Source organism: Xiphophorus couchianus, chromosome 1 (assembly GCF_001444195.1).
Source record: "Xiphophorus couchianus chromosome 1, X_couchianus-1.0, whole genome shotgun sequence".
NCBI classification, from domain to species: domain Eukaryota; kingdom Metazoa; phylum Chordata; class Actinopteri; order Cyprinodontiformes; family Poeciliidae; genus Xiphophorus; species Xiphophorus couchianus.
Window position 1 is genome coordinate 24272939 of NC_040228.1, and position 23806 is coordinate 24296744.

Genomic DNA, 23806 nt, shown 5'->3' on the forward strand with positions numbered 1-23806 from the left:
TTCTGAGTCATGACCTGCCTGGACCGAGACGTGACGACTCGGTGACGCAAATTACATCCTTTGTAGAAATGTTTTGACATTAGCTCTAACTAACACTTAACGTCTGATTTAAAATTACCTGTCATTTATTTCCAGTACAGAAAATTACATAACTGCTCACATCCCTTGAACATTTTCACATTTAGGCTGCATTCACACTGCAGCATGAAGTGACCCAATTACAATTTTTTGTCGAAATTGATTTATTTTTTTATTTATTTATTTTTTTGCCGTGGTCGTTCACACTTCCAAATATATGTGACTCCGGTGTGAACTACGAACGGCCTCCAAGTGTCCCGCATGCGCAGTAGAGGGCGCAATAACGTCACAAATAGAGAGCGCGCTCAGTGTTTTGCTAACCGCCATAAAAAGAAGAAGAAGAAGAAGAAGGAACGCTCAGTGTTTGCGGAAGTAAACATGGATGCTAATGATGGAGCATAGCTTACGATTTTAAAGTTGTTGTCCGGCCGCAGCCAGCATATTAATAACTTAACCCTCATTATCGTCCGCCATTGTTGTCGTTATTCTTCCCGCTTGCTCGTATTTAGGGCGCAGAATAGTGACGTTGGTCGAGTATCAGTGACGTTCAGGTCGGCCTGGCCGTTCAGATACTATCGGATATCCCAGTAGCCTGGGTCGCATTAGAAAACAATCCAGATATGAAAAGATCAGATTCAGGTCGCATTGAGGCAAAAAACGAACAAACAAAGAATAAAAATCAGAATTGGGTCACTTCTGGCAGCAGTGTGAACACTTTCTTAGTCATGTGGAAACCATAAACTATGACATGTTTCACTCCGATTTTATGGGATAGACAATGAGGTGGAAAATGACATATGGTTTGAATTGTTTTTACAGTTAATAAAATATGTAAAAAGTAGTTATCCAATGTCAATACTTTAAAGGTTCAGTATGTAGCTTTTATGAAAAAATATGTTACTGTCATGACAGTTTGTTATGAGACACATAATCTGTGAAAAGATTCATCTCTACCCAATCTGTGCAGCCTGAACAAATGCATAGCTCTTGACGAAAAGCAACCAATCAGAGCCAGGGGTAGGGTCTTAGCGCCAGTCAATGTGCTAATTGTGGAGGAACAACTTACCATTTATTCAAATTCAAAAATACTTTATTGATCCCAAAGGGAAATTAAATGTTGTAACTCATTAATTATCCATCCATCCAGCCATCCATCTTCCTCCGCTTATCCGAGGTCGGGTCGCGGGGGTAGCAGCTTCAGAAGGGAGGCCCAGACTTCCCTCTCCCCCAGCCACTTCTTCCAGCTCTTCCGGGGGAATCCCGAGGCGTTCCCAGGCCAGCCGAGAGACATAGTCTCTCCAGCGTGTCCTGGGTCTTCCCCGGGGCCTCCTCCCGGTGGGACGTGCCCGGAACACCTCACCAGGGAGGCGTCCAGGAGGCATCCTGACCAGATGCCCAAGCCACCTCAACTGGCTCCTCTCGATGTGAAGGAGCAGCGGCTCTACTCTGAGTCCCTCCCGGATGACTGAGCTTCTCACCCTATCTCTAAGGGAGAGCCCAGCCACCCTACGGAGAAAACCCATTTGGGCCGCTTATATCCGCGATCTCGTTCTTTCGGTCATGACCCAAAGCTCATGACCATAGATGAGGGTGGGAACGTAGATCGACCGGTAAATCGAGAGCTTCGTGGAGGAGTGGAGGAGTTTAAGTATCTCGGGATCTTGTTCACTCATTAATTAAATTTTTCAAAAAGTTATTGTTGACAGTGATGGCTATTGGCAGGATAGATCTCTTGTAGCGGTATCTTTTGTCACTGGATGCTAACTAGAATTAGCATTCATGACAGGCTGTGCTGGGTTGAGCAGCGCCACATAGGGAGAAGGAAGACGAGCTTGATTTTTTCATAGATTATTTGACTCCTACGGTCACAACATAGCAACAGTTTCAACAAATATGTAAAAAAAAAAAAAATTATATAAATATAAAATGTATATATTTTTTATAAAAGTGTCGTACCGCTGCTTTAAGGAATAACAATTTGCTGCAATGACAGCAGTCATGTTTCTATCAACTTCTTTTCAAAATAGCTCTGAAGTGTCTGCAAACATTATTTGTCATTTATGGCCACAGGATTCCTCTTACTATTTACACCAGAACTTTGACTAGGCCATTTTAACACATGGATTTAAACCAGTGGTCTCCATTTTCACCTCTCAGAAGCATCTTTATGTGTTGAATCAAATAGTTAAATTATCTCTCCAGAACGCTATCAGGTGGGGAAAAGGCTGATTCAGATGTTTTGGGACCAGTAAATAGTTATATTAGTTATATACTGTATATACTGTAGTTAACTAGTTATATTTACTTGAGAAACTTATTGGGAAAAAATTACCTTTAGGAGTAATGTTTTACTACACTGTACTTTTTACTTTTTCTTGAGTAGCTTTATTATAAAATATCCCTACTCGACTGAGTAACCTCGCTGAAGGAAGGTTGTTTTCATTCAGACTCACACCTGCAGTTTCTATTAGTTTTTTATTGAAAGAAACTAATTTGAAAAAAATCTTTTGTCTAATTTTTTTTATTTTGTAATTAATCATGTTACGTGTATGAATTATTTACATTCTAGTCCTTAAAATACAAAAATTTCCACACAGCTTTATATGTTGGTCCATCTGATGATGTAATTTTAAATATTAAATGATTGATAATTTGATCAGTTACTCAGTACTTGAGTCGAGTACCAACCAAATACTTGTTTAGTAATTTTTTGGACGGCTACTTTTTACTTTTATTTGAGTAAAAACATGTTGAAGTACTGCTACTTTTACTTGAATATAATTTTTGGGTTCATGTAAACCAAACAATTCAGTTTTGATATCTAAACTTGTATTATTGATTTTGTATTGATCTCTACAGGTTCCCATGATTTCTGATTTTATGATTTATACTTCTCTAGGTTTGCAGTTGTTTCTCTTTTAGATGGTTTAACAACTTTACTACAAACTTTGATTGTTTTTGTTCGCTGATATTTTTTTAACAGAACAGAATAATTTATTGTTAAATTACAAAGTCTTTTTGCTAATTATGTGTTTTCTGGAACTATTGGTTCCTCCTGAATTTACATAAGGGAATCAGAGGGGGTTAAGTAAAAATGGATGTCATAAATGTTTAGTTTATCAGTAAAGTTAAAACCATAATTCATTTATCATGAGTTAATCTGTCACATATTTCTAATAAAGCACACTTTATTAGAAATATGATAAACATGATCAAATGGACTAGCTGACAACTAACTGATTTTTGGAAAATGCCCCCAAGACGTTTGTCTACAAATTCTGGTTTATAGTCTCTAAAACGGCATAAATGGAGACAAAAAGGTGAAAACTAAACATTATATTTTCTCTCTAGACTCATACGTCTCACACAGATTCAAAACTCTGACTGTAAAAAGATGTCCATCCAAAATTAGTTTTCCTTTGTGTACCTTATAAATGTTTTTATTGGTAAAAACACATCATTTCAGGTATAAAACCACGTCTGATGCAACAACAAAAAAGCTACATGATGCTGAATGCCAGTTGCACTTCAGGTAAAAGCATCCATAAAACAAACTTTATGTAAGAAGCTGCGCTGAATAATTATGTTACGTTAAGATAAAATGCATATGATGGAGGAATATGCTTTTGTCCTAATTAGAGTCTGATTGAAATCCAGACAGTGGATGACTGTATAATTACACTAAAAAATAATTAGCTTATATTTCAAAAATGAATGCAAGCTAATTTCTATTGTCTGCCTTGGAGCTCTGAGGCTGTGCATGTCAGAGATGTTTCCATTGTGAGCAGAATCCTCAAAATATTCCAGGTTTGACAGGTTGCATGGCGTCTGCCTCCTCATCTCTGACTGCTTATTTTTAGTCTGCTTCCCTCTTCCCCATCACAACAAAAAGGCCACCTTACCCATTAGGGAAAACACACCTGCTGTATATTTAAAAAGGAGTTTTTCTGTTGACCTTGTATAAGTTTTCCTGCTGTTTTGAAATCTTCAAATAACTGTGAACTCTGACAACCTGAAACTTTCATCTTTAGCTGGTATTATTCTAGAAAGTCAAGTCAGTTTCATCGTAAAATTTTTAAAAAATGAATTTGACCATGACTGCTGGTAACGTGGATGCAGAAACATTAATATGCAGAGCATTAAATAATAATAAAATCAGTGAAGGTTACAGTTTCCATGCTTGTAAAATTAATTTTTAAATCTGATTTTCTTTTCTCCTGAAAACAGTGTGGATACTGAAATACAAGAATAATCTCTGGAGTATCAATAATGCATTATTCTGGCAATGCAACACCAATGCATCACTTTTATGGCTTCAGGAGACCTAAAGTATTGGATCACAAACAAATAATGAGACATTCTTTTTGCCCCATCTCTATGATTTCCTACTCTCTTCAGAAAATATTGTGGTGCTAAAACATTATATTCACAGAAATAATTTGATTTATTTAGTAGCACAACATATTCAGGGTTTCACCAGTTCAAATTTAAAACGTTTTAAGACCTGGATCACATCAGAAATGGACAAAAGAAACAAAAATTACCAAGCTGTTACTGCGCAGAAGGATCAGCATCATATGGGTTACAGAAATGATCCAATGATTTAGACGAAACGTGAGCCTGCCACCTAGCGATAATCTAGCATTTAATCATGATCAACGCAAAAAAAGAAAATAGCTTCTAAGCTAGTTAGCTAGCTTGCGTTTTTTCTTAGTTAGCTTTTCTTTTTAGCTAGCTGTCTAGTTTTTCTCCTCCCTCCCTTTCCACTGCAGGAACCAGACCCAATAGCTTCTGCTAATATAGCTGCTAATATACCTGTGCTAGCTAGCAAGAGTGTACTAGCCTTGCTAACAAGAGTAACATTGCTAATAGAGAAAACTTTATTAGCAAGAGAGTATACCCTTGCTAGCAAAGGCTAATACTCTATCCAATTAATCATCAAAATCATTAATTGCTCAAATAATAAAACAAATAGTTTCAGACCTATTCCAAATAAACTTCAAATACAGATTGAGAATAATAATGTTAAAAATGTATGGTTTGTTTGTTTTTTCAGAGAATGTGCAGCTGGTTCCATCAGATCTCTCACAGCTTCACAGAGTTCATAAAAAGTGTAATTTGAACGTGTGGAATCCATAACTCTTCTGTAAAATCGTAAACTACAACTTTCCGAAAACGCCACATACGTATCGCTCCTAAATATAAGAGGATTCTCGCTCCAACGCCTGAGTAAAAATGCCGACGTCTCCTCTGAAGGCTGAATTATAAACATATCTAATGTAATGTTTTCATCCATCGCTGCCATTAGTTTTAATGACTCATCGCATGAACAAGCTTACTCACATGTGATATCAATTTAATTAATTAATGGAAACACCACAATTACAAAATTGTGTTTTTTTTTACATTAGCATAACAGTGACAAAGATCTCTAATGGAAATGCAGCAAGTTAAACGCTGGTAAAAGTGTTAACGTTTGATAGACGAAAGAGTAGGAGCTTCTTAAAGAGACAGTGGCCTAATTTCAAGGCTTTAAATTGGTGAAGTGAAATTATTTTAAAGTCATGTCTGATATTTACATTTTTATAGCTACTGGAGGTAACAGTTACTTAATTTTGCTATAAAATCAAATAACTGTTGATTTATTTTTATAAATCAACATTCCGTATTATGTGTTTTCCATATTATGGAAAATGCATGATACTGCCCCTTTAAGGGCTTAATGACGCAGTGTCTCGGGAAGAACAGGAGCTTCTTAAAGAGACAGAGGTCCAATTTCAAGGCGTTAAATTGCAAAGTCTCTTTTAAGTTAAGTTTCAAATTATACAGCACTTTTATTTTATAAAAATGTTGTATAATTTTTATTTTATTTCATAAAATACATGTTTTTAAATTTTATTTTAAAATTAAAAGGTACATATACATATATATACTGTATATCTGTATATATATAAATATATATATATATAATTACTGTCCCTTTACATTTCTGGAATAGATTCAATTTCAATGTTACATAACATTTCCAGATTATGCTTAGAAGTGAAGTCTGTTGAAGGAAATCCAGTTTGTTTAAATCAGGGGTGTCCAAAGGGTGGCCCAGGGGCCATTTGTGGCCCGTCGACTGATTTTTTTTGTGGCCCCAAACTGCAGCTCACGGATGAGTTGCAGTTTGTTTATTAAACTTTTTATTTTTGATCAGGGTAAAATAATTAACATAAATGTCTTACAATGATAAATGTTAAAAATTATAGGAAGTATTCATCTTTTTAAATTTTTAGATTAAGAACATTTATTTTTTTATTTAATCCTACCAAGAATTTGGAAGGAAAGTGACTCAAAATAGAGAATAAATTAGTCCAACTAATTTATTCTCGTCTTTTTAAAATTATTTGAAAAACACGTAATTTAATAAAGAAAATATGCAAAATTATTTTGGATCTAAATTTTAAAAAATCTAAAACAAAAGGCAACTTTATTTGCTTGATTTTACATTTTTATTTTATAATTTTTTTGACTTGATTTTATCCCACATGACAAAACGTTTGGACACCCCTGCTGATCTCAACAAATATTTGCACCCTCCTCCGATATTTCAAATTATTTAAAACATTTGACACAAATAAATCACAATGCAGCCATTTATTGTGTTAAATAAATTATCTGAATCACCACACACACACGAACAAACACACTGATAAACACGGCAACATTTAGTGATAAACGACCTGCTTGTTTCATGCACAGGGTCTCAAAGGCAAACAGGCGACTGAGAGCAAACAACACTTGATTACACTGCTTGAATAACAGTTACATAAATAGTGAGGGAGCTACGCCGGAGGGAACATCAGTGTGATATAAAGTGTTGCTTTTTCCAGTAAGATTACACCGCGTCCTCTTCACGTTGGCTGGAGGTGAGCCATGACGCATGCATGGTGGTGAAGTCGGTTCCAGCTGCAGGAGGACGGTCTCTTCCCGCCCACGCAGATAGAGGCTCTATCTGATTGCACTTTAGTTTCACTACTTTAGATGTTTGATACATTCCAGTGAAGACCTACACGGTGGGATTGGACGGTAAAGAGCAGCAGGCCGGTCTTTATTCATACATGTTCATATGTAGTGGATGGAAGCTTGTTCGGGTTTTCATTTCTGCTCTCTCCTCCAGACGATGACCATGCCGGTGGAGTCGGCGGACGCCAGCAGACTCTCGTCGCAGTTGAAGCTCGCGTCCAGCACCGGGCCGCCGTGACCCTGCAGCTTGTTGACGATGGCCTTGGTGTTGCGTTCGACGTCGAAGAAGTAGACGCAACCGTCCTCGCTGCCGGTCACTGAGACGCAAAGAGAGTTAAAGACAGAAGAAGAAGGTTAACATTGGGATGACAGTACAGATCATGCTAGTTAGCACCGATGACGGTAAATAAATGGTTTTCCTGTAACGGTAAGTTGTTTCTCCACAATTAGCTCATTTAGCAGCAAGTACATGAGGTTGAGTGACAGCTAGGCCTGTCAGAGTAACAAATTTTGCTGGATAATAAATTGCCCCAGAAATTATTGTGATGAACAATAATATTGTTGCTTTGATACAATTTTCAAGTAATAAAATGTTGCAATAATGCAAGAACATGTTCTCGAAGATTAATAAACTTTATATTCTCACAAACATTTAACACTGGAACTGGAAAATAAACAAAACAAAAAAAAAAAATCAGCAAATAAAATGAATTATAAAGTCTCTGTAAACTAAAAAAAAGTACCAAACTAAAGACTTCTGTCATCCAGTTTTTGGTAGAAAGAGAGACAGAAAAGAGAAAAATATTAAATTATTCAAGTGGGAATTATTAAATTTGTTTTAATTTATCATGATTAATTGATTTATTGGTTATTGCAACAGGCTGGCTCTTATTGGTTGTTTTTGACCGGGAGCTGTACATTTCTTCTGACAGCAGTAGATTATCTGTCTCATATTAAACTACATTTAAAAAAAACAACATTTTATATAAAAGTTACTGCAGCTTTGATGAATATAGAAAACAATGAACTGGCCACATTCAGTGCAAGAGAGTATAAAACAGATTATGTTTTCTCCGCCATGATTTTTCCTTGTAGTGAAAACGACAGAAAATAAATCTTGTTTAAATCTAGATGTTTTTAGCAAGTTTGAGTTGAGATTTTGTGTTTTTGTCTCAGAACGAGGGGTGGGTGACACAGACTCCAGGTTTTATCAGGACATTTTGTGGTATTATTATTGTGATAACAATAAAAGAAACAATAACTGCACGGCATCGTAGCACCACAAACACAAACACTGCTCTTTAAAAACACCAGTCACATAAAGAAGTGTGATTTGCGTCACACATTCATTCATTCACTTAATCATATTTTCAAATCCACTGATACTTATCGATAAATGACAGTTTTGTGAGGTTTTAAACATCATTAATTTGAATTTATCATGACGATTTTTACCACAATAAATGGCAAACAACACGATAAATGATCAGAACTCCCCCATGGAAGCCATTTTTGTTTTGTCTTTTTCTTGCTGTAAAGTCCTGATCTCAACAATACCGAACATTTCTGAAAACCCAAGAGAAATTGTGCCAAGAAAACTTGTCAAACAACCACGTACAATTATCCCCGAAGCTCATTTATGGCTCCACAAAGCGTCACAGTGCAACTTGCAAGGAGAAATCTGACTAAATATTTTTTAATTAGATTTTGTTATTGGATTTGACTAAATATTATCAGAGATCGGTGGAGATTTATTTAAGTCTGTCTGTGAAGTTCTTGGATTATTGAAAATTCTACTTTTCAACATGCAACATTCAAATAAAAATTTGTGACATTCATCTGACAACTGAATTTAAACTTCTCAACAGAATTAAGTATTAAAACTACTTATTTCATACTTAACAAGCAATAACTGCAAACCTTTATTTAGTAAAGGATGGCATTTAAAACAGTCAAATGAGTGTAAAAAGCACCAGGTACTCGCTCAGACCATCGTCTCTGACAGAAACGATCATTTTTCTCTATTTAAGTTCAGATATTTTTAACTTTTCTGGTAATTGGGAAACCCAAGTGAGATCCAGACACCGGCGCGGCTTGTTGTGAAATAAAAATAGGAGATAAAAGTGAAATGTGGGGGTGCTGGGACCATGTTTGCAACGTGCTGCAGAACAACAGGCCGCCTTGTTGCTGTAATTTTCTAATTCCAGATATTTCCTTTCAATCCGAAAGCAGCCTGGTGCTATTTTTGATTTCATATCTGTGTCTTTTTTCCTTCTCTGCACTGGACGGCCTGCAGCTCGCTGTGCAGTTTGGTCTCATTTTTCATTCAGATATCGCAGCAGGTTTGCTAAGAGACCCCAGCAGGAGCACAAAGCCCACCAGAGTGGGAGCTGCAGGACTCCTTACCCACACAGGCCCCTTGTCTGAAAGACATGAGGGGGCAGAAAATGCTGTGGACGTGCTGCAATCCGTGCTGGATGGGGAAGCTTCTCTTCAGCTGCAGCGTTCCTTCGTTGTCCACAACCCTGAAATTAGGAAACAGTTTCAATGAATGAGAAACAGCTGTGTATTTATAGCTTTGAAAAGTGAAAAATCAGGCATTTTTCAAGGAAAGTTTTCAAACTTTTCCAGGACCAGACTTTGGAAATAAAAACAATACTTAAACAAAAAAAAGTAAACCTCCCAAAACCAAGCATTTAAATTTAAGCTTTTAGCCAAACATTATATTGCACTTTATGACCAAATAAAGAAAATGTTTATTTTCTTTACACAGAAATGAAACAGTTTCCAAAACTCTGAAGACACCTGCTTGAAGTGGAAGCATTTTTAAACGTTTGACTTGCCGTCCGAACCTTGTTTAGAGTTTACAGGAACAGCAGTGAGTAAACAAGCTGCTAATAAATGAAGCTCACCTGTAGAGCAGCAGCTTGTTGACGCAGGCGTTGACCAGCAGGGACGGGTCTCTGGCCTCGCGGCTGATCCAGGAGCGAGCGGCGATGCTGCAGATGGAGCTGCCCTCGCTCACCACCAGCCGCTTGGCTTTGGTCAGCTTCCCTGGAGGGACAGAGGAGGGAGACGGACGGAGACACACCAGGAGCTGCTGCTCATTATTCTGGGAAAAGCTGATTAGAATTTGTAATGCGGACACTCGGGCCTCAGTCAGATGGAAATGATGCGCCTGTACCTGTTGCCATGTCGAAGAGGAAAGAGAAGATGCTGCCGCGGTCGTCGCCAGCCCACAGGATCCTCCCCGGAGCATCAAAGGAGAGCGACAGCACGCGGCCTGTCAGCTTACTGGAGCCCCCCTTCACCTTCTTCCCAGTGGAGATGTTCACCACCTGCAGGTGGTGCTTGCTGTTTCCCACCTGGAACACGACACCGAGCGAGAACACCTTCATCAGGACGGCGGGGAGCGCAGACACCAACACTCAGAAGTGATCTACACGAGATCTACTGCGACTAGAAACATAGAAATGTTTCAGCTAGTGTTTAATCAGATTAATCAAGCAGCCCTGCGATTAATCAGGATTAAAGCTGCAATATGTTACTTTTATTTAAAAAATATTACTTTACAAATTTGTTGAAACTGTCACTGCATTGTGATTGGTATGAGACAGAAAAATAAAAAAATGTTTTTAAAATTTTTTTTGATGATGACGTAGTCATGAACACAAAATCTGACCAAGTGTTTTGGTTTCTAGTGCAAATAATTAATAAATTAAAATGGAAAACCTGACCAACAACACAAACTATTCATCTTTTCTAAATGTTTGCTTTAATTTTAACCTGATAGTACCAAAAACATCCAGTAACTATTGCTTGTTTACCTAAATAAGAGGGCAATAAATAGAAAAGGACAGGTCAGAATTCTGACTTTATTCTCAGAATTCTGACTTTTTTGTCTTAGATTCTGGTTTAATCTCAGAATTTCTGAGATTCCTGAATTTCAGAATCTGAGATTCCTTTCTCAGAATTTTGAGATTGAAGTCAGAATTCTTCTATCTACACGATAGATGGATAAAAAAATATATATATTTTTTTTTTCGGTGGCCCTAATCCTTTTCCTTATCACTAGGAGTACCAGAGAAAGGCCATTTTGTATTTCTACCTTTGGAGTCCAGAGATGGGCCGACTGGCCTGAAGGATTTTATCTAGCAGGTGCTTTTGTTCTGTAAATAAGACCATTACCTTATAAGTACCCTGGTAATGGCCTCAACGCATCTCACAGTTGCACAATTGTTCCTTAGACTTAGACTGACTTTGTTGTCATTTTCAATGCACAGGGTGTATACAGAACGAAATTTCGTTGCATACGGCTCAGGACAATGTTTGAGGTTCCAATGTTGTGAGTAAAATAAAATACAGTATAAAATATGAATATAAATCTAAATATAAAATATAAAGTGCAGGACTGACAGTAAAATAGAAGTTATTTAGCTCTGTACATGTGCAAGGTATAAAGTGGAGACCAGTTTTTGAGTGCAGTCCAGGTAAGAGTTCAGCAGTCTGATGGCAAGTAGGAAAAAGCTGTTTCGGAACCAGGTGGGCCTGCACCGGATGCTGCAGAACCTCTTTCCAGAGGGCAGCAGGGAGAACAGTCCATGGTGGGGGTGTGAGGGGTCACTGATGATGCTTCGGCCTCAGGACACGCATCCTGCATCGATGGTTGACCTGACACTTCGCCCTTTTGCCTGAGCTGGGTGTGGAAGGTTGTTGCCGAAGCAGTTTCTCCTTGTGTGCCTTCTTCTCACTCACATGAGAGTTACCGAACTCTTTTGCAAGCTCAACCAGGAAGTCCACCCGTCTCTCCTGCACCCCAATGCATGCCTGATAAAGCACATGTGCATTCAGTGCTGCCATGTCAATCATGTTTGCCAGGTTTGCTGACCAGCTGTCACATAGTGATGGAACCTTGGTCACCCCCCGCAAGATTATGACTGAAATAAATGCCATTAGTTCTTGTGAACTAAATAGGTGAAGCAGTCACCTATTTATCCTCCACAGCACAAAAGGCTGCATGCAAATTTGCATGTGCAAAGTCTCCCAGATTTCTTTTGCTTACACTTTTTGCATGATTTTTTTGAGGTGGATCAACACAATTAATTTGGTTAGTTTATTTCTAAACTGTCATTTTAGAATACATCTAAAATTATTTTTAAAATTATTACATTTTTAAATATTGCATATGTAGAAGTGTTTTCTGCATTTTTTTATAATAAAATAAATAAATTAAAATTTTTATGGCCCACTGCGGCTTACTTTTAACTTCACAGTTGCCACCCCCTTGCAAAAAGTTTGTACACCCTCTGACCTAAGGGGAACTTACTCCACTACAGATGCGTACAAGTCGTAGCAAACCTGTTTATTGGACAACCGTCAGATAAGATGCATTTTATTTTCTCCGCCCCTTTCTGGTGTAGCCCTGGGCAACTGCGCACACTGTATGCGTGGTTTTAAAAAAACAAGAAAAAGTTTAAGAAAATGTTTTACTGTCTCAAATCAAGCAGGTCTGAAGATTCTCAGTTTTTACATATGTTATATTAAAGTGTTAAAATTTTCAGATTAATTGCATGTTAACATCAACAGCCCTGGTTTCAACCCAAACCCACTTTTCCCCCATGATTCATAGCGGTATAAATTAACGTAAACAACTCTTACTTTACATAACAGCTTCCTCAGGGAGATAATTCATCATTGCAAAGAAAAAGGTTAAAAATAAAATCATTCAAAAATTTCTGCAACTCTAATCCTGGTTACAAGCGCTGACATTTAATAGTGAAATTTTAATCAATGTTCAGGCATTTACAACAAGGTAAAGGGCTTCCTTCTGCGTGCAATGATTATCAATAAACTTCACACACAGGAAACATTTGGAATAACAATAAAAGAAAATAAAAGCTGCTTGTGAGACTAAAGGAAGGAAAACAGCCAAAATCTGTTGAAATAAAAAAATCTAAATTTTACTCTCTCACCTAAAACAAAACACAACCGGTAAGTCCAGCATTCATTCTTCCAGAAGATCGATTGATGACGCAAATAATTTTCAAAGTTTAAAGAAATTCTCATACAGCAAGATGTGCAAATAATTTCACCAGTAAATTTGATGAATCTCAGGATTTAGGCCCCTGATTTATTGCATACGTCTGGATCTAAATCACACATTTATTCACCGATTTGCTCCAAACTGCATATGAATTATCTCTAACCAGGAAAACACAGCCAAATTAAAAGATGGATTTACAAACATTTTCAGTTTATGATTATACTACTGAAATAAATACTGAAGTTATTTTAAGGATTCTTAGACATCGTGACCAGAAATCCCAACAACTGTTGAGATCCTCGAACATTTAGATCATGATTGTCAACTTCTCTAATGTCTGTAGTTTTCCTAATTTTTTGCCTTATCTTGAATATTATTACGCCATCTTTCACTGGAGTATAGTAGTGGATAATGTGAACTCTCATTTTTCATTTACAACCATATTTTTACATTATTTTTGGAGAGAGGAGAAGAAATTACAAATGATCTGTCTACCTTTTAAAACAAAACCTGCAATATTTAGTAAAAGAATAAAGTAAAAAAATATGAAACAGTTCTGAAATACTGTATGAAATCAGATTTTTGGGGTTGATACTTGACAACAAATTGCTTTAGAAGGCTCATATTGGTAATGTAAAAGCTAAAATATCGAAAACTATTGAAATGTTGAATAAAATAAAATTTATATGATTAAAGTTTCCCCCAGAAAACTTGCTAAGCCCAGTGGTTTGGCGCTAAGGCAGTCGTTCACCAAGGGCCCGCTGTGTTTTTGAGTTTAAAAAATGTTTAAAGTTGCCAGGAAATTAGAAAATATCACTTGATAATTACGTGTTATTGGAAGATTAATATCTGAACACCAACTATAAAGTCTTAAAAAATGGAGACATTTAAAAAAAACTTTAATAAATAAGCAATGTCAAGTCTGGTGGGGGCACAACAAAGCCTGGAGGCCCACCAGGCTTATAATACACTGGGGGAAATTAAGTTTAAGACTTTTTGAAACCTAATAAAAGACCATCATTATTAAAGTTTAAGCCCAAAAAACACAAAAGATCACTAATTAACTCCTTAAATAAAAATAATGTAAACAATAAAGTTACATTTGTGTAAAATTAAGTTACGGTTTTGTGAATTCAGTGTTTTTGTCACCAAACTGTCTTCTTACGGTAAACATTACTTATGATGTGTTTAATGAGCCAAACCTCATTAAAAATACAATCTCTCTTGAGTAAGTAAGAATATTTTTATGCGTAATTTTGTAACAATAAATCTGTTTAAGCAGTAAAAGTGGCTTTTGAAAGGAGAATCAATAAATCAACAAAAGCAAATTTATGACGTGATTTCAGCCACAGGACGGAGGAACTCACCACAGTGAGGTTGTTGTTCATCGGCTGGAAGGTGCAGCAGAGCAACTCGCTCGACTCCGGGTCTCTGACTTCCCGAATGCACCGACCGTCCTCCGCGTTCCAGATCCGCAGCGTCCCGTCCAGCGACGTCGACACGATGATGTCGTTGCTTAGAGACCAGGCGAAGTCCGTGACGGGGCCGCCGTGACCCTTCAGGGTCAGCTTCACTCTCGGAGGAGGCGGCGACAGCGCCATGATGGACAGGGTGCCGTCCAACGAGCAGCAGGCCAGGAGGTGCTTGTCGTCATTCGCAAACTGCAAACGTGGGACTTTGATAAAGCAGGAAAAAAATAGAAAAAACTAAGTGAAAATTATGTTTGTATGAACGATTTAGCCTAGAGGTCGATTTACGTACCAGCAGAGTCAACGTGTTGGTCAAATATGTGGTGCATGCCAGCAAAGGCGTAGTTTTCACTCAGGGTTGTGTCTCCTGCCATGGCACGACTTGCCTCTGCCACCGAGGTGGGCACCAAGCTGCCCGGGGGCCTGGGGCAAAAGCATATAAAAAATTAAAAATGGTGTGTAAACGTATGACGTGGTATTATTGACATTATAGATGGGAAAAAAAAAAAAAAAGAGTAAATTTCTGCCAATAAAATCTCAAAATTTTCCTATAAAAATTGTTTAAGTCAAATATTTGCTAGAAAAATTTCAGAATATTTGAAATTAATCCCAGAAATTTTTGAGAATCTTGTACAATTTAAAATTTTTTGGAAATTTCCAAGTTTGGAAAGTTAAACAATTTTGACTTTTTGGTGGAAATGTATTCCTTTTTTTCCCCATGAACAATTTTCTAATTTTCTAACTTGGAAATTTCCAAGACATTTTTCTCAAAAGCTTCTGAGATTAATCAAAAAATTTCTTAGTTTTTTTGTTGTTGTTGCAAATTTTCTACTTTTCAAACTCAGAAAGATTTTTGTTTTTTGGGTAGGAATTTACTCAGACAGATTAGACTAATTCTAATTGTTATGAACAAGTTATTAAAATAATCAACAAATTTAGTAATTGATTCCTTAAAGGAAAGGCCATTTGCCGAAAAAAAAAAATCCAGCCATATTCAAAGCAATAATTAAGCCAAAACTGTACAAAAAATATATGTACATTTCATTTTTAACATAAAAGCATCTTTATCTGTAAATATGTTTTACCCAAAACTCCTCAAGTGGGATTTTGATATCTTTATCAATCCAAATTCTCCAAAGGATTGCTACATTGTGACATTTTGGATAATAAAATGTTTTTTTTGTTATTCAAAAATATAAATTAAAATAATCTGTTTATGTATTTCTAATATTGTAAAGAAAAGGCTTAACTAGTTAAATGGAAAATCTACAGAATGTGACGGTTTAATTGTGAGAATAATCAATAGATAATCGTTCGTTGCATCCCTGCACCGACACCAGGAACAGGTAGTCGCTGTTCTTCTTGCCTCTCATCGTAGACGGCTCTATTCATCTGGGCCTGCAGCTGGTAGGAGCCTCGGCTGACGGACCGGCGGTGACCACGGGCCCCCTGAGCGCGGGGGTCCTCCTCAAAGTCCTGCAGACCAAACAGAACATAAGCAGAGAGAGAATCTCAAAGGGATGAGTTAACGTTAAGACTGGAAAAAGTTATTCAAATAACCATAAATCAGCTGTTTATAAATAATATATTTACAAATAAAGAAATCTATTTAATATATGGCAGGGCTGGGCAATAAAGCACCTTTATATTTTTAAGAGTCAACTTGTGGAAAACCTTGTTTTTCTTTCACTAAAGCACTCCTTGGTTATGATGTCAGCACGCCCACGGCCGCCATCTTGTTTGACAAGCGTTCTTCACAGATTCTATTTATTCGGACTTTAATTTAGGTCAACTTTATAGTGAAATATTAGGGACAGGCTAATATGTATATTTTAATTATGAGAATAAAGTCATAATACTCAAGGTTTCCCAAAGAAACCTGCTAAGTCCGTTTCTCGGGGTGCTTGGGGAGTCATCCAGCTGCCCAACATGTTTTTGAGGTAAAACATGTTTATAGTTGACAGAAAATTTGAAAATATCACTTGATGGTTACATGTTTTTGGAAGATTAATACCTACACACCAACTATAAAGTCTTTAAAAAAGACAATCGTTAAAAAAATAAAATAAATAAACAATGCTAAGCCTGGTGGGGGCACAGGTAAAGCTTGGTGGCCCGCCAGGCTTATGATACACTGAGGGAAACTTTGATATTACAAGAAAAACGTCATAGAAATACAAGAATAAACTCCTAATATTAGGAGAATAAAGTAGTAATTTTATGAGAACTACAACACAAAAACTAACAAAAAACTGAAATGAGGAACTTTGAGCATCTTCTGAAGTTATATACTTTGGTTCACAGAAAAGGAAATGCTTCATCTTGTAACACATTAAATTATTATCAGTGATAAGGTCATTTTAAACTCCACACGGACTTCAGTGGCCATATCTGATCGTGTTAACTACAGAAATTTTAAAACGTTCTTCTGGTAAAATAGTCTCAATTATGCTAATATTATGATTATATTCTTGTAAATATACAAAAATAATTGTAGCCTGGCCCTCATATTCCATTGTACAACTTACAGAAGGGACACCAGAAACAAAAAAGTCACTTTTTGAAAATATTTTCTGTCATTTGCAATTTATTTTTTAAAAGACAAAATCAGATCTGGTGTGAAAAAACAAACAAAATGTTGATTTTATTTCTAATGCATATCACCCAGCCCTCAAATATGATCAAAATAAAACTACATCTTCTTATTAGCACCAGCCATTTCAACCAAGCTGCTCAGCTTAATGCACAGCAACCAATTTGCTGCATGGCTTTGACTTGTGTGTTTTAAATCCCATCTCCAACCACATTTCTCCCTATTCTCTCTTCCCTACTGTCCCGTTTCATTGAGTCTGACCTCCATGCGGTCCAGCGTGGTACGGGAGCTACGCACGCTGCTGGCCCTGAAGCTGCTCTGCTCAGACAGCGGCCCGTAGCGCAGGGCCAACAGCTGACTGCGCAGCTTCAGGTACTGCCTGCGCAGCCCTGGCTCAAAGCCACACTTGGCGTTGTCTCTGAGCAGCTGGCTGCGTCGGCGGATGTACTGAGTTCGGAACTGTGGGAAGGTAGGCGTGCGGTAAGCATTATACCTGCAAAGGGAAAAGAGGCGACACGGGCGCAGATAATCGTAACTAAAAAAATGACTCATTCACTTCCTGGTCATCAGGTGCGTGGCTGTGTCTTACCTTGCGTCCACTGCCAAAACCTGCTGCCAAACTGCTGCCATTCCACAATCACTCTGGGTAGAGAGGAAGCCGCTGCCGGGGCAGAGTCCTGGGAAACAAAAGCTCACATTTCAGGGCTAAAGCCAGTTATTGTTTTAATAATTGATTATTCCGACAACTAAATGCATTAAAAAAAGATTTTTTTAACGCATTTTAAATTTTTTATTTCACCACTGAAGCTTAATCTAAACAAATCTTAGAAGTACATTTATTTCAAATATATTTCTAATGTTTTATTTTTTAAATAATAACATAAGCTTTTTATTGCCTAAAGAGCAATAATTTAGCATTAATTTAGCAAACACTTGATTATTTGTAGCAAAAGATGCATCTAAAAAATACTTGTACATCAATACAGCGTAGGGCTGATCTGTTGATTATTTTCATCAATAATAGGACAGCAAAAGTTGTTTGTTTTTTTACATTTGTTCATTTAATTTGTAAAAAGCACTTTGAATTATTTTCTCCAGGGTTATGAAGTTATGTAAATTAACCTGCTTTGATTCAAAAACAGATTTATATGGTATTATGGGTAAAGAATATCAAGAATTTCTGTTGATACAGTAGATAAACTCAGAATACCATCTTTTTTCCATCATTGACATAGATGGAACAGTGTTGGTAAAACATAACCGTATCTGATTTACCATATAACAAATAGATTTTAAAACATTAAGCAGATGTATTTCAACTATCTGTTTACCAAATGTCAACTAATTTTGATATCTCAGGATATGTTTTTCTATCAGAAAGAATTTAAACATTAATTTTAGAATTTAAATATAATGTTTAATTTGAACAATAATTTAACATTGGTATCTTTATTCCAAGGCAGAACTTGTAGCTGTTTTAACATTAACTTCTTGAATGAATAAAAACATTTTCATGTTAGGCAACTTGCATTTACTGTAACTACTAAAGTATTTATAATTAAGTATTTTTTTGTGAGCTCCATCTTCTCACAGGTTGCAATGTAAATTGAGGTGCATAAAATAAATTCAAAAACGAAAAGGTAAAATTAAATAAACTCAGAATGTCAGCTGTAAAAATGCTAATTATTTAACTCACATAAAATTAATTATTTTGACATAAAACTCTTCAGATAAAAAATAACAGCAACTGTCGGTTGAATCAGGTGATGATGCAGAAGCAAAGAAAAAATTATGCCATCGCTGCATGTTTCAGTATCTCCCTTTGACATGCGAATATAACAAGAAAAGCGTCATTTAAAATACCATATAAAGTCAGGAAAAGCGTCTTTACTGGATATTTTTCCAGCAACAACCACAACAGAAGAGCATTTTGGCAGCAGCGAAGCTAACTAGCATCAGTTAGCAACTAGCAAGGAAGCTAGTACAACTTTACCACTGCTCCGGCAGAAAAAAACCTGATTTATTTGTAAGTATTTGACGCCGATCTGAAGACTGTATCACGTAGAAATGCTACACAACAGATAAGTGTCATACCGTCGTGATATCCCAAAGACAGATGGTGAAATATGTTTAGAAACGGCTCACCTTCCTTAGCTTTTCTCCATCGCTTCTGTTCCTGTCAAGTCACGTGACCCGCGTGACCAAACCCACTCAGGCTGATGCGGAATCTCCTGAATCTCGAATATAAATTATTCTTTCCACCGAGATTCACTGACACAGTTTAATTTGAGTATGGAGAAAGGAAGTTTCTGCGAGGGTTCTTTAAACAATATGGCTAGTTTAAATTATTTACTGCAAATGCAGGCCTGTCACAATTAAATATCTGTGCTGGACGATAAATTGTCGCAGTAATTATTGAGACAAACGACAAAATGTTGTTTTGAGACGATTTTTTAGTAATACATTGCATAACCTTCCTTCACCCTTTCAGAAATCAATAAACTTTAATTTTGTATAGACAACTTAACTGGATGATATTTTAATTATCCAAAATGAACAGCCCAAAACATAAATAAAATTCTAATAAATACCACACACAACCATAAATAAAATGGATTATGATGTCTCTGTAAACAAAATTTCCCTTCAAAGATTATTAATCAAGGGAAATAATTGAGCTCATTTTTTATTTATTATGCGATTAATTGATTTTTGTGTCAAACTCAAAGCCCTCCAATCAGTCACAAGTTTTTATGTGGCCTGTAATGTCTTTATTTTATCAATCAAATCAAACCACACATGTCCTGTATGTAGCTAAATTACATCAATGTGCTTTTTTCTTTTTCCTAATGTTTTGTTTTGTTTTGTAATTATGTTATTTAATAATTACAATACAATCATTATTATTGTTTTGTTAAGTAATTTATATAACGTTCATTTTGATATTTAAAATACCAAAGGTTTCCACATAAGTTTGTATTTTGGAGTATCTGATTATGTAATCTTTGGTGCTTTCATCAGTACTACTTAAAAGACAAGTATTTTACCAAATACTTTTTACTCTTAATGTTTTTGACAGCTCCTTTTTACTTTTTCTTGAGTAAAATATGTTAAAGTAGTGCTAATCTTTCAATGTTTGGATACTCTACACCAACAAAACTTCATATACAATACAATTCTGACAACATTAGAAGTATTTTTATATGATGTGAGACCATTCTTGATTCAGTTCAGTGGAATAAAACCATATAATTTACCACAATGGGAATCCTTACTTGCCTCAAACAATGGGTGGGCGCCCAGTTCCAGTAAGTTCACAATGGTGATATTAGAAGGTTTCGCCTGGCTCAGCAAAGGCCCGCAGAGCCGGGGGACACGCTGCTCAGCTGACCGCGCTCTTTGCTTGTTCTCGCTGCTCTTTCTCGAAGGGGCCCCAGTGACGGAGCCATTCACCAGCACGGCCCATAAATGGTCGACTCGGGCAGCACAGTGCGTTTCCCCTCCAAATAAAAAACACAAAAGACTCTGGAGAACAGCCAACATGCCAGGAACGAAAGGTGAGCAGCATGGACCGTGATAAATTTGTAAAATCATTTTTTTATTTTCTATTATTTGAACACTAAATCAAAGCTAAAATTAAATAAACGATAGCTGTATTGTACATTTTTAATCACATCTTGTAATTTAACCACATCCAGGTAACAAGTCGGACAAGAAGTCAGCTACCAAGGTAAATACTCACTTTTATATTTCAATTAATCAATTTAACTGTATAGCACACAGGGGTGGGCAATATGAACTTAAAGATTTATTGTGATATTTCACAGTACTTTTGTGATAACGATAAAAGTGACAATTAAAACTATTTATTAAATCTTCTTAAGGGAACTGTATGTGTCACAGCAATTATAGCCCCACAAACACAAACAATGCTCTTGAAAAACATTCCCATTCGTAACTTCCTCCTAGTCACATAAAGAAGTGTTCATTTTATTTCTAACCTGCACATGGTTGGTAATGTTTTTGAATTTATTGGTATTTATTGATCAAACAGTGGAGAAAATGGTAAAACTATCAATCCTGACAAAACAGAGAGTTTTAGGGTTTCTCAAACATCATTACCTGGAATTTATCGTGATAAGAAATTTATCACGATAAATGATAAACGATACAATAAATGGCAAGTCCTTACAGCTCATTTCAGCAACATGACAGTTTGAGTTTGTCTCTATTTGAATGAAGTGTAATAAAATAATAAAGTTTTATACTAAAAAATAAATTTAAAACAAAAGAACAGCGGTAAAGTATATTTACACTTTCAAAGGAGTGTGCAGAAGTATGAACTTATTTTTAAACCCACCCATCTTACATCTAAAGTATCATCCGATAAATTACAATATATAATAACTTAATTTTAATGCTGTCTTAGTATTTTCTATACATCTATAAATAGTACAGTGCATTGATCACATGCCATTATGAGCAAGCATCATTTTTAGCAAGTTCTTTTTTAAATAAATGTTCCATAAAGCAGTAATATTTGACAGCTTCATTAAATGGAAACAATAACATTGATATTTATTATTATTTCTCACATTGTGATACGCAGTGATGACCATTTTCTTAAATGATGTTTTAAACTATTTTATGTTTGGACATTTCTTGATTTTCAGCCAAATCTGCTTTTCCTTGTAATTATGAATTTTTCATTTTTTAATTCACATTGTTCCCTTAAATTATAAATTCCTTCCTTTACAAAAAAAAACTTTTGAATGTTTCCCAGTAATTATTTTTTCCCATTTATTAAATGCTGAAAATATAAAATAACATCATAAACTTAAAATAAACCAATAAAAGACATTTTATTTTGTCAAATGCCATTGTTAAAATCATCCATACACATCAAATATGTTGGTAAATGTTCCATTTATTATGCTTAAAAATCATCTCCAAACAGCTGGGCTTTTAAAAGAACTCAGTGTTTCAGCTGTTTTGCCGTTTTCTGGAAGTTTGTTCCAGATTTGAGGTGCATAGAAGCTGAATGCTGCTTTTATGTGTTTGGAGAAGCAGCCTCAGGGCCGGCCCAAGGTAATGCGAGCTAAGCAACTCCTTAGGGCCCTCCACCCCACGAGGGGGCCACCAAGAGCACAAAATTAGCATTATATATATATATATATATATATATATATTTAAATAACATTGAAAATTGCAAGCTAACTGCTATCACACATGAAAAAACTATTTCTATTTTGTTTTATAGATAATAATGATTAATCTCTTTCTGTTGATGGCTGCTGCCACTGTTGGGGAAACATAAGATATAAAATTTTGTGTTTCAAATAGTTAAAATAAAATGGTACACTTAAATACCACTCTGTATTTCAAAACCCAATTTTACTTTTATTTTGTTACTCCTGTAAGGTTAAAATCAATAGTCATAACAGCCCTGGTACAATGCATGCTAATTACAAATGGTGCTGATGATAGTAGGTGTGCTAAATCATGATAAATCCTCTGGTGTTTACATGTTGGTATGGGAGATGGAGGGCCACCAAAAAAGCTGCTTAGGGCCCCAAAAAGGCTCTGACCGGCCCTGAGCAACATTCAAAATAAAGATATTAAAATTTTTTAATGATATTTACTTGAGTTTTAATTTTACAGCAACCTCAAAGTCCTAAAGAACAGCCGAAAAAAGGTGATCAGAAAGGAGATGATAACAAGAAGCAAGGAGGTAAGCATTTACCAAAATCCAGACGATGACGTAAACAACTTTGTAGTACAGGAAGTAGTAAAGCCTGCTGTGTTCCCAGTGAAGGTATCTGTCTCCGTTTTGTCCCCTCGCAGGACAGCCGAAGGGAGAGAAGCAATAACTTCCAGGCGTTTGTGAAGATGGCTTTGGAGACGCTGCTGGGGTCCTGTCGTCGTAAACACGGGGATCCTCAGGGGAGACGGGGCTGAGCGAACCTTCCCTTCTCAAGCCGCTGTGCAGCCTTTCAATACAACATCTGCTTTTCCCCACAGAGAGGCACAAGGCAGAACTGATTTCCATCCATCACCATCTGCTCCTCTCAGCCTGTCTAACCCAAACTCTTCCTCACTGGATGTGAAGAAACAGACTGGACCAGACTAATCCCTCCTTTATGCAAACAGTTCATCCGTTTTTTTGTAAATACTATTTCAAATAAAGAATATTTATTACACACGGCTGATCTTGTGATGTACCATCTTAGTAAATGTAATCAAAACGATGCCTTTATTGTACGGCTGAGACAATTAATCGGATTAATCGACTGTTGAAATAATCATCTGCTAATTTAATAATTGATTCATCGCTACTTCAACTAACAAAGTTAAAATTAACATTATGAAGCAGTAATTATATTACTGTATGCGTTTTACATATTTAGGGACAAAACACAATTAGAGTTTTAAGTCAAAACTGTATATATAATTTGAATAAATTATTATTATTTTTTTCCGTAACTCCTCTAAGGTTAAAATTAATAGTCATGATAGCCCTGGTATAATGTATACTAATTACATACATTATACATTTTTATTGAAAAAATATATTTAAATTGAGTTCGTAAACTTTTCCCACAGTAAACTTTA

At 36.2% G+C, this 23806-nt stretch overlaps 1 protein-coding gene and 1 long non-coding RNA gene across 2 annotated transcripts; one reads left to right on the forward strand and one right to left on the reverse strand.

Annotated features, from left to right (window-relative positions):
- Nucleotides 1-6705: 6705 nt before the first annotated feature.
- Nucleotides 6706-19438, reverse strand: wdr13 (WD repeat domain 13). Its single transcript, XM_028018937.1, has 10 exons — nt 19340-19438; nt 17784-17871; nt 17456-17687; nt 15968-16077; nt 14894-15024; nt 14500-14807; nt 10274-10454; nt 10002-10143; nt 9496-9614; nt 6706-7406 (listed from the first exon to the last, which is right to left on the reverse strand). The coding sequence occupies exons 2-10, from the start codon at nt 17822-17824 to the stop codon at nt 7222-7224; spliced, it is 1449 nt and encodes a 482-aa protein (XP_027874738.1). The 5' UTR covers nt 17825-17871; nt 19340-19438; the 3' UTR covers nt 6706-7221.
- LOC114145398 (uncharacterized) lies at nt 18973-23399 on the forward strand. Its single transcript, XR_003595677.1, has 5 exons — nt 18973-19220; nt 20623-20751; nt 20893-20924; nt 22856-22925; nt 23039-23399. It is a non-coding gene; the product is annotated as an uncharacterized LOC114145398 (long non-coding RNA).
- The last annotated feature ends 407 nt before the right edge of the window (nt 23400-23806 follow it).